The sequence below is a fragment of the Cheilinus undulatus genome, linkage group 14, assembly GCF_018320785.1.
Source record: "Cheilinus undulatus linkage group 14, ASM1832078v1, whole genome shotgun sequence".
Taxonomy (NCBI): Eukaryota; Metazoa; Chordata; class Actinopteri; order Labriformes; family Labridae; genus Cheilinus; species Cheilinus undulatus.
In genome coordinates, this window is record NC_054878.1 from 39,302,782 (window position 1) to 39,314,876 (window position 12,095).

Below are 12,095 nucleotides of genomic sequence, written 5' to 3' on the forward strand. Positions count from 1 at the left end.
TAATATAATGAGAAGCATTTTTGAGCATGGTAAGTTTCTGTTCAATTTGAATTCATTTCTAGAAAATGTACTAAGATATTTTCACTGGAGTACTTTAATACGCTTAGATTGGATTTCAACAAATACAGTTATTATTTTCTCATTTGATCCAATGACCTAAAAGTTTCTGAAGTCACTGAACTTGAATATTCTTCTATGGACAAGTCAGTTTCAAACAAAATGTAAAGTCAGACATTTACAAGAAACCAAATTCAAAACAATGGTCAGATTTTGAATTTTGGGCTTTATAATCTAAAAATTTCTAATCCAGGGTTCAGGCACATTTACCGCTTTTAAAGTCATAAAAATGCCTCTTTTTCTTATAAATTAACTTATTAAACTTGATTTATTTTCTTTTAATTAGCATTTCTTTTTTCCTTGAGTGGCCCTAATACACTGTTGTAATATGGATAGTTTGGACACAGATCTTTAGTCAGTCATCTGTGTAGGCCTGTTATGTTTGGATTTTGTCAATGAAAACAATTACAAATAATGTGTACTTTTTCTGAGTGGGTCCAAGGGGGGCTTAGCTTTCTTAGACATGAGTAGAGGGGGCCCTAAAGAAAAAGGGTCTGGACATTTAGAACATATCCAGACCCCCTTTACTTTCTTCAGTTTTTCTATGTTGCTCCCGATGCTACAGTCAAAATATCTTTCTCAAGGGTCTATGCTCAGAAACCCATCATGACAAAGTGAAAACAGAATTTAAGAAATTGTTGCAAGTTTATAAAAGGTGAAAAACTGTGAATTTATAATGACAAGTATTCAGACCCTTTAAAAAAAACTCAGTAAATTTAGCTCAGGTTCCTCTTATTTTTCCCAGTCATTGCTGAGATGTTTCTACGCCTTGACTGGGTCCATATGTGGTAAATTAAACTGATTGGACATGATATGGAAAGGCACACACTTTTCTATAGAAGGCTCACAGCTGACAATGCATATCAGAGTAAAAGAGTAAGAGAGAGAGGAAGAGAGGTGCCTGTTGATCACTCTGACTGAGCTCCAGAGATCTCGTGTGGAAAGGGGACAAAGCTCCAGAAGGAGCAACCCTCCACCCACCTGGGCGTATGGCAGAGTGGCTAGACTGAAGCTGCAGGTCAATGCAAAACCCATGAAAGTCCACTCAGAGTTTGCAAAAAGCTCCACATGCACTTGCACTGAGAAAAGTCTTCTAGCCACTCTGCCATAAAGCCCAGATCGGTGGAGGGCTGCAGTGATGGTTGTCCTTCTGGAACTTTGTCTCATGTCCACACAGGAGCTCTGGAGCTCAGTCAGAGTGACCATCAAGTTTTTGGTCACCTCTCTTATTAAGGCCCTTCTATCATGTTCACTCAGTTTGGCCGGGCGACTCGCTTTTTGAAGATTCATGGTTGTGCCAAACTTCTTCCATTTGAGAATTATGGAGGCCACTCTGCTTTTGGGAACTTTCAGCCAAATTTCCTTGAATCCTCCACCAGATCTGTGCCTTGCAATAATCCAATCCATGGTTTCTGTGCTGATATGCATTGTCAGCTATGAGGCCTTCTATAGAGAGGTGTGTGCCTTTCCAAATTATGTTGAACCAATGTAATTTACCACAAGTGGACTCCAATCAGGGTGTAGAAACATCTCAGCAAAGATCAAGAGAAAGGAGAGGCCTCTGAGCTAAATTTAGAGTTTTTGCAAAGGGATGAATACTTATGTTAATGTGACATTTCAGGGGTTTTTAATTTTTTAATAAAAACAAAAATTTTTAAAATTCTGTTTTCACTTTGTCCTGATGAGGTACTGAGTGTAGCTCAATGATAATAACACATGCATTTTTACTATAGCATCAGGCTGCAACATCACAGAGTTGAAAAAATGGAAGGGGGATCTGAATACTTTCTGAATGCAATGCAAGTGTTTCTAGATATAGACTTTTGCATTTTTTTTTCTTTGTTTTCATTTGTTTTTGTTTCTTTTTGCAAGCAGCACACTCTCCGAGCAGTGTGTGTAACATGTATTTTCTCATTTTGCCAATCAACAACCTGGACAGATTTTGTTTTGAAAAAAGGATGCCTAACTAAATCAAATATGATATAATAAATAAAAAGTCAAATAAAATTAGAGTATTACTAGAAGCAAAGAACTACTTCAGCCAACACATTTCTGTGCATCTGTGTATGTTTGGGGTCTTCCACTGAAGGCAGAGCTAGTTTGTAAAGCTGCCGTTCATTGGAGGGATCCTGGAAGAAAACAGTAACCATGCAGAGGAAGGGGACCAGAGAAGACGCTTCGGGACAAAAAAGACAAGTGAGTTTTTAACCAGAATGGCCGTGAAGACTATCAGGGCTGAGGGGGGAGGGAGGAGTGACAAATAAACTCAGGGAAGGTAACAAAGGTTTACTGTGAAAAGTCTCTGAAATACCTCCCGGGCTCTCTGTCTCCATGTCAGTCTCATCACTGCCTGCTGCCTGCATTTGTTTCAATAACGGAATCTCCTGTACATCTGGAAATATGGTGTTGGTTTGATGTTTTAATAAAAGAGCACATGGACAAAAGACAGCTTGAAAAAGCAGGTGGAACTGACAGTGAGACCAGTAGAGAAGTTCAGATTGAATACATTAGAAAATCATTAGAAGTCTAAATTCAGCAGAAGACTGCTTTTAAAATATTTGACCAGTCACAATAGGCATGCTAAAATAATAAACATTCTTCCTCCAGACAATAAAGCCTTAATCCTTCATGTTAAAGTCATCAAAATTCCAATACATTCCACATTTAACATTGGAAGCCTGTGTAAACTGTTTCACCAATGCAAAATATGATATCATCTCCGTATTTCCTGCATATATACAGTATCTGCAGAGTATCTTTGTACTAACTCCCAAAAATATGAGAACTTTTTGGAATTAAAAAAAAAAGTTTTGAAATTTCTGTGCATGCAAAAGATGTGAGAATCTTCTTACATGCAGCATTTAATATTGATTTGTTTAGTTCAAAAATATATCATATCCCGCAAAGATGTTTTTTGAAAGATGATGTTTATATCTACATCTATAAAAGCTCTTCACTGTCTTTTCAAAATGTAAATACTGTACAGCATTTGATCAGTGTATAGTATGGTATCATCTGCATATAGACATATATTTGCTTTAAGACTGACATAAAGCCACAACAGTAGAGGAACCCTAAACAGAAGAATCATAAAGCAACTCAACTCAAGCTATCAGGCCATGTTACAGGATTTTAAAAATGCATTTCATCCAAGTCCTAATTCTAAAATCTGGTTTTAAAGTAATGGCCTGCACCGTTTGTTCGTTTGTGAAACAAATTTTATTGCTGAGCAAATAAGAAATGATTTTTTGTTGTAATCTTGAAGTCAGTGTACAGAGATCACAATGCAGATTTCCTTGATTAGTGTTAAATGCTTCCAAACTGGAGTGTTATTTTTTTTTTTACAGTAAACACTTCACGCAATTCATACTTTCTACTTAAGTCTGCTTAAATATTGTGGTAAAGAAGCTTATTTGTTTGTTACAAATCCTTGGAGACTATAAACTAACGAAGAAAACAAAAGTTTTAATTTTTTTATATGACAAATTTACTATATTAAGAGTCTATCAGAGTTGCACATGCTAATTTCTACGATTAAATTTCACAAAGCAAAGTTTCAGCAAACCCTTTAGATCTATGATCACTTTTTCCACTGACAAATTTCTGGTATGTTTCCTGCTTAAGCCCACACATTTATTCATGAAACATTTTATTGATAATTGAGCGCAAATGACTGATTTCTGTTGTTGTTATAATTTGCTGTTAAAAATGGTACAATTGTGCTAAAAATGCATAATCTTGAAAACATTTTTCTGACCTTTTTAATATCAAATAATAATATACAGCCCCTTAATGCATAGCAGACTGGATGAGATGCTGAATTTACACCCTCTTCATAAGAAATATGTTGTTAATCATTAATCTGTTGAATCTAAAATCAGTCCTGACCCCCAGAATTTGAATCAAATAGAATCATGAGATACTTAAAGAGTCACATCTCTACTATCTGCACTTTTAGTTTTCTGGTTTACAACTGGCAGAAGAAAAGAACAAGTATTAACCCTGTTGATTGGAAACAAAGGGATATTTCTTTCTTTTCAGGTAATTTTTTTTTAGTATTTCTCCTACATCTTTATTTCAGGAATTTCAGAAACACGTGTTCATTAAAGTCTTTTTTTGTACTGGGCCAAGTAACTTAATAAACTTGTTTCAATGGATATTTTTAAGATGTCTCGTCTGACATAATTTTGGGTGTTCTGAGAGAATATTTTCATGTGTGATAGTCTGGCATTATGTTTGAGTGTATGGCTGATCGGTGTTTGTAAGAAACTTTATTAACATTGCCAGTGCCTCTCTTGGCCTGTACGCTCTTTAAATTGAGATTTTCAATCTCTGTGCTATTTTCCTGGTCAAACAATGGTTAAAAAAGTCCCTTCAGTTTATCTTTTTAATCTACAGAGGAGATCAAATCTTCTTAACAACATGTTATTCAGAACGGCTCATTCCCTTCAGACAGACTTTCATAATGATAGCGAATAATTTAAGGCAGCCTGTGAATGAGGACACCTCCTACACTGTGCTGCTGCTGAGGATGTCAAAGACTTCAATTCAAAGGCATGAAATCAAATAATCTATCTTTAAACTTCCTAGCTTTGTTCCAGATGATGAGTAGGATGGTGAGGGAACGTACAGATAGATTTTATGTCACTGCCGTTAAAGTTCAAAGCTGGGATGACCAAAGTGTCCATACTGCTAATAGCTTGTTCACATTCTCTTCAGCGGGAGAAATTCTCCATTTACTTAAACTCAGCCTCAGATATGACCTGAAGATACAGGACAGATTCTTTATATAAGTATTGGAGATGCCTGTCAAAAGCTTCAAATCTTTGCTTGAAAAGACGATGGTGATGCAAGAGATTGAAAATCTTTACCATTCAATACATTACATGAAAGGTCTCCCTGGGGAAACAGTGCTGTGAAAAAGTATTTACCCCCTTCCAGATTTCTTCTTTTTGCCTATTTGTCAGACCTAAATGTTTCAGATCATCAAGCTAATTCTAATATTAGACAAAGATAACCAGAAACAATACAAAATCAGTTTTTAAATGATATTTGCATATATCAAGGGAAAAAGCCAACCAGATCTTTTTGGTCCTATGTGTCCCCTAAACGTAAGAACTGGTGGTTGTGCCTCCCTTGGCAGCAACAACTCCAAGCTTGTGCTTGCAATAACAGGCAATGAGTCTTTCACATCACTGGAGAAATTTTGGCCCACTCAATTGATTTAATTCGGTCACACTGGAGGGTTTTCCAGCATGAACGGCAAGTTTAAGGTCAAACCACAGCATCTCAATTGATTAAAGTCCAGATTTTGACTTGGCCACTCTAAAACCGTAATTTTGTTTCTTTTTAATCCATTCAGAGGTGGACTTGCTTGTGTTCTTTGGATTACTGTCTGGCTGCATAACCCAAGCGTGCTTGAGCTTGAGGTCATGAACCAGTGTATTTTCTGGTAGAGAGCAGAATTTATGGTTCCATCAACAACGGCAAGTCATCCAGCTCCTGAAGCAGCAAAGCAGCCCCAGACCATCACACTACCACTACCACGTTTGACTGTTGTCATGAGGTTCTTTTTAAGAAATGCTGAGCGAGTTTACTCCAGATAGTAACGGGACATAAAACTTTAACTTCTGTGATGTCTGTCCATAGAATATTTCCCCATAAGTCTTTGGAATCATCAAGTTTTTTGTCAAATGTAAGATGAGCCTTTGTGCTCTTTTTTGTCAGCAGCGGTTTTGGCCTTGGAACTCTCCCATGGATGCCATTTCTGCCTAGTGTCTTTCTTATGGTTGAGTCATGAACTCTGACCTTAACTGAAGCCAGTGAGGCCTGCAGTTCTTTGGATGTCATTATGGGTTCTTTTGTGACCTCCTGGATGAATTGTCGGTGCACTCTTGGTGTAATTTAGATAGGCCGGCCCACGCCTGGAAAGGTTCACCTCTGTTCAAGTTTTCCCCATTTGTGGATAATGGCTCTCACTGTGGTTCGCTGGAGTTCCAAAGCCTCGCAATGGCTGATAGATGTCAGTGACTTTGTTACTCATCTGTTCTTGAATTTCTTTAGATGGCGGCATGATGTGTTGCTTTTTGTGATCTTTTAGCATACTTCACTTTGTCTGATAGACTCTATTTAAGGGATTTATTGATTCTACAAATCTGGCCTCGGTGTGAAAATCAAACTCAGTCATTCAAAAACTTTTTAAAAAAGGGCCCCATCCAGGTTATCTTTGTCTAATATTAAAAAATTAGTTTGATGATCTGAAACATTTAAGTGTGACAACTATGCAGCTAAATAATAAATCAGGAAGGGGGCAATACTTTTCACAGCTCTGTAGCCTGTAGGAATATCATTGACCTATTATGAGAGCATAATCACATTATCATGTAAAATGATTACGCAATGATGATATTAAACATGCTTTTAATGAGTTGCAATGGATCTTTATGTATATTTCATACTGTTTTAAACTCATCAGGGTATAAAAATGCTCCATAACATATATATCATAATGACTAATTGCACAGACTTAAAGGTAATAGTGTACTGAGGTTAAATCTGCATCTGCAAAGTAAAACAGATCATTTTTACTATATATTAAAAGATGTATGGTGCTGATTATACATTCAGTCTTCATTAACACTACATCTGGGTAATCTCTTAAGACTGCAGTGGTATACATTAAAGGATGTTGTGTTTACTCATGCACACCAAAACTCCTGGGTTGCTCCAGCCAATGAATATCTAATCAGCTGTGCACGTTGTTGTACATCTTGCAGAAACCTCCAAAGGGAAGATCAGCAGAAATTAAGGGTTGTTTATTGCCTATAAAGAACACCATCAGGGGGAATTTGTCTTTGTTTCAGGTCAAGTGTGTTTGTACGCTGTGTTGATTATTTATTAAGCCTGTTTGAAAGGGCATCTCTCTTGATTCCTACTTAGCCTGTGAGGGAAAAGCTTTATAAAGGAGTAAGCATATAAAAGTTTGACATATTGATTTTTCTTTGAGACTTTGACATTAAAACTGGCAGCGTGCTATTTGACATCATTTGTTGCAATTAGGTTGAAGAAACCTCTGCAGAAGTCTTTTCTCTCAACAGACAGAAGCCATGACGGGCTTCACTCAGAGAATACAAACAGATATTCATTGTTTTTAGCAGATGTTGTTAATGTGTGCACAAGATGCCGAGGGATGTGATCTAAACGGGTCAAAAAGACTTCGCATGTTCCACATGGAATAAAATAGTGACTGAATCTGTTTTTTAGAAGTTTAAATTCATATTTCAAGCTTCCTAACAGTTTCTTTTAGCTCTTATTAGAAGAAACAAAATGCCATCAATTCATGAAAAAGATTTGATGGAAAAAAGAACAGGAAACATACACTATTTGGACATAAGTATTTAGCCACACCTGTAAATTATCGAATTCAGGTGTTTCAATCAGAGCTGTTGCCACAGGTGAATGAAATCAATCACCTAACCATGCAATCTCCATTGGCAAACATTTGTGATACTAAATGGGTCTTTCTGAAGAGCTCACTGACTTCAAATGTGATACTGTGATGGATAACAGTTCATCAAATTGCATTACTGCTGGATATTCCACAGTTAACTGTGTGTCATATTAGAAAGTAGAAGCGTATGGGAACAACAGCAACTCAGCATTCAAAGCTGAAGACCACATAAAATCAGAGCGGGGTCAATGACACTGGACTGTGGAGCAGTGGGAACATGTTCAGTGGAGTGACAAATTATGCTTCTCTGTTTGGCAGAGATGCTCGATTATGGGATGACAGGAGAACGTTACCTGCCTGACTACCAAGACATTTTGGACAATGCTATGTTTCCAACTATGTGGCAACAGTTTGGGGAAGGTACTTTTCTATCCCAACATGACTGTGCCCCAGCGCACAAAGCAAGGACTACAAAGACGTGGTTTGATGAGTTCTGTGTGGAAGAACTCGACTGGCCCACACAGAACCCTGACCTCAACCCCATTGAGCATCTTTGGGATGACCTGGAATGAAGATTGTGAGCCAGGCCTTCTCATCCAACAGCAGTGACAGGCCTCATAAATGTTCTACAGAATGAATGGGCACAAATTCCTACAAAAACACTCAAAAATCTTGTGGAATGCCTTCCAACAAGAGTGGAGGCTGTTATAGCAGCAACAGGGGGCCAACTCCATATCAAAGCACATTTGTTGGAATACGATGCCATTGCAGTCCTTGTTGGTGTAATGGTCAGTTGGCTGAATACTTTTGTCCATATCGTGTATTACATATCTCACAGCAAGGAAATCAATAGCAATTATATTATTAACACGAATTGAAAACTTTGATTTAGGCTGTGAGAACAGCTTTCAGAAATACTGAGAGTAAAAAAGGTTGATTTATCTGATAGGCTTTATGGCTTCAAAATCTTGAGAGTAAACATACTTTAAAAACTTTCAGACTGAGGGTTGAAATTATTGGTTGTGATTCATTTAAAGTTACCTTAGAACAAAACTAATAAAAAAAATAAAAATGATTTTTTTTATTCTTACAGAAAGAAAATCATGAAGAGGTTCACAATAAAAAGAACATAGATATGGACCTAAAATGCCCATGAATATGATCAAATAAGTCATCGAGGTAGTTTCACGTCAAATTGAATGTAATCTTAATTAAGTAAAGTTAAGTTTGGATTTTTATTTGAATGTTCCTGCATGCTTTGGTTAACACTAGTGCTGTTATGACTTTGTCTTCCAGTTGACCAGAGACTATAATGCATGGACAGTGACGTCAGTGACGTCACCTGTTGGTTTGTGAAAAGGTGCTTTAAAGCCAAACAATGGCAGTCGCCATATTGGAAGTACCACCTCAACCCTATTTCGTGTGTGCCTGGCACAGGCAAAGGATAGAGCTGGGGTGGGCCTTATGCTTCCTGACAAACCACTACAGTCCGCCTACTGTTGGTCAAATCAGCTGCACCCCTAAAGGCTCATTCATCCTTGTTCTAGGTATCAAAAAGAACAGTTTGTGAATTTTCAATAAAAAGCTGAACTCACTGTGTAAACTCAATACATAGTAAGATTACCAGTGGTATTACAACACTGATCGGTATCCATCAGATATGAGAGAAGGTGCAAAAATACACGTAGAATATAGACATAAAACTCCATCTGTATCAGCATGCATTTTAAAATTAGATCATGAATTATGAAAATCACTTTGCCTTTTTGGCCTTTATATAATGAAAAAGATGAGTTATAAAAGATAACCCCCTTCCAGGAGCCATTCAGACCAAAACGAGGCTATAAAAAGGGAAATTTTAGTATGACGCCTTAAGGGGATTCTTGTTTTTTGTCTCCATCTTCACTCTCACACTGGCTATTCAAGACCAGAGGTTGCTGCCTGCAGTAGAATCTGGGCTTTTGGTTTTTAGATTGCAATGCAAACTTAAAGGGGTATGCACTTACAAAAATTACTAATGAATTAAGAACACCACGACCTAACAACAATGACAAGATACTAGAATAAAAGACATATTGACGGAGCCAAAATCAGTAATACAGAACCAAATTTTAAGCAGGCAGGTGTGTGCTGTCCTGCATTTACCTTTGCCCTGGCAGAAGTCCAGCTGCAGGATGGTCTGCATCAGCGAGTCTGTGGTGAGGGTGAGGTCAAACTCGGGGCGCACTTTTGGCTCCAGGGCCCCTTTCACCCACTGGTCCTGAGACGATGTCACCCGCTTTATCAGGGCATCAGAGATCTAGACACACATAAATATTCAGAATATAGTAAAAGGTCAAAATATGCATGCACACCCAGAGAAGGTAGACAGCACTTATAGTAAAACAATGCAGTATCTTTATTTAACTACTGTGGTGCCATCCCTGCATGCAGAGCGGCTCCTCTCCTCTCCTCTGTTCTGGGTTGTGCTCCATTAGCCCGGCTTCATTACATTGTGTCTGACAAGCCAAATGAGGCGCGCATTAGTGCAGTTCAAATATTTAAGGATAAGAATTAGACCCCTTGCTGGTAGGAGCCTCACTGCCTCAGGAAGGGGAAGGCTAAGTGAATACATTACATTAAACTGCACTCAGCAGAAAAAAAGCATGATTGCTATCTTCTTTAAGGGCAAAACATGAGCAGAGGATTTAAAGACTCATCCTCCAGCATTAAAACGTAAATTGCTTCATTTAGCCTCCTTTTCCTACTTCAGATTAGTTGCATTGAGCGTCCCTGAACGTAATTTACCCCTAATATCCACCTTTGATTCCTTAAAAGCCCCTAGTTATGATTTAGGCATTTGCAACCATAAAGAGTCCCGTAATCAATACTTTATAAAAAATTCAGATGAAATAGAGGCAAAGGGATGTGTGTCTGTGCCAGTCCCTCAGGAGTCTCTTTGATCTCTATTTCATCTCTCTCTTCCACCTTACTCCATTTCTCTCCCGCTATCTCTCACCAGAAAGAGAAATGATTCATAACCAGAGACACAGACGCTTAAATTTAATCTCCTGTAACTCGAGAGGAACGGAAACAGCCATAAATGTTTCTGCAGGCTTGGAGGCTTTCAATAGACGGTGACTTCTTAGGGTAAAACTTGATCTATTTTAACATCATAGGTGGTCTTCTGATTAATTTTTAATCTTATTTTCCTGTCAGGGGCAGCATATGACCATACAGAAATGAAGATGGTAAAAGCAAAATCAACCAATCTCCTCCTTTAACCTTTGCCTTACTAAAATTTAATATTTTATACACTTAAAAGCACTAAAGTATGGGTTATTTCAACATCTTTAACTGTCCATTTTGTAATGGAGATACTATATAAACCACCATAAAGCATATGAGCTATGTACAAATTGATCATTTTCTTTAAAAGACAAATATCAAAGATTTTTTTGCTCTTATTTATTGTGTCAATGGTTATATTTTAATTAGGGCTGTCAGAGTTAATGCATTAATCATGACTAAGCTCCATCATCAATGCATTTCTTTAAAACCACGATCAATTGCATGCTTTCCTGTCCCTTCAGCTCTTAGGTTAAGCCACTGCAGCGTCTCCCTGCAGCCACACTGATGTAAAATAAGTTCCTGCCGTTCCTGTGCCTACAAGGAAAGCCAGGGAGAGAAGAGAGCAGCAGCGATAAATCCAGAGCAGAGCAGGTGCAGTGACAACAGAATGGCATCGATTAAGTCAGATGTATAACAATAAAGGAGGAGCTGGGGTGGAGGAGAGTCGTGAAAAGCAGGGAGCAGCAAAGCTTAGCTAGGCTAGAGCAGTTTGAATATGGCAGATTGAGTGGGATTAGCCAATTGCGTGCTTAGAGCTAATCAACTGGCCATCAGCTCTTTAGGGCTTGCGTGGGATCAACTGATATCAATTATATGACAGCGCTTGACCTCATGACCTGTTTGACCTAATGCTATACACTTGATTTGAAGACACAAATCCAAAATAAACCAGAACAGTTTAATATGCAGCATTGCAGGATTTCAAATGAGGAGATTTATTGTGATTACAGAAATACCAGGATTAATCACAATTAAGTATTTTAATAGTTTGACAGCCCCAGTTTTTATTGTTCATTTTACTCTTATTTGTTCCTTTACATTGTGTTTTGATCCTGTACTGCAATTTCGACAACTAAAGTTTTTTTTTTATCCTGGATTTAAAAATAAAAAATCCATTTTATGTGAACATTATTTTTTTGGATTTTGCCTTTATTTAGACAGGACTGGAAACATGAATCGGCATTATACAAATGAAGACCACAGACGATGTTTGCCTTGCATCGACTCTCAATAGATGAATAACTGACCTTCTCTTTCACTGTGCAAAATGTGAACAGACAAGATTAGTTGTTTTCAGGCATTGGACAAAGACTAATAGTCTGCCAGCACTTTTATGTTTATTTATAGATCTTAATGTTTTATATTGTGATGGATTAAAACTACAACCAATTAAACTTAAATACACCTCAACAGACTT

At 37.6% G+C, this 12,095-nt stretch overlaps 1 protein-coding gene across 2 annotated transcripts in view; it reads right to left on the reverse strand.

Annotated features, from left to right (window-relative positions):
- LOC121521474 (E3 ubiquitin-protein ligase TRIM9) overlaps positions 1-12,095 on the reverse strand; it is a 99,286-nt gene that overhangs the window by 16,939 nt on the left and 70,252 nt on the right. For both annotated transcript variants that reach the window (XM_041805491.1, XM_041805490.1), the window contains exon 5: positions 9,713-9,866. In XM_041805491.1, coding sequence (XP_041661425.1) covers positions 9,713-9,866 — 154 coding nt within the window. The remainder of the gene's footprint in view (positions 1-9,712; positions 9,867-12,095) is intronic.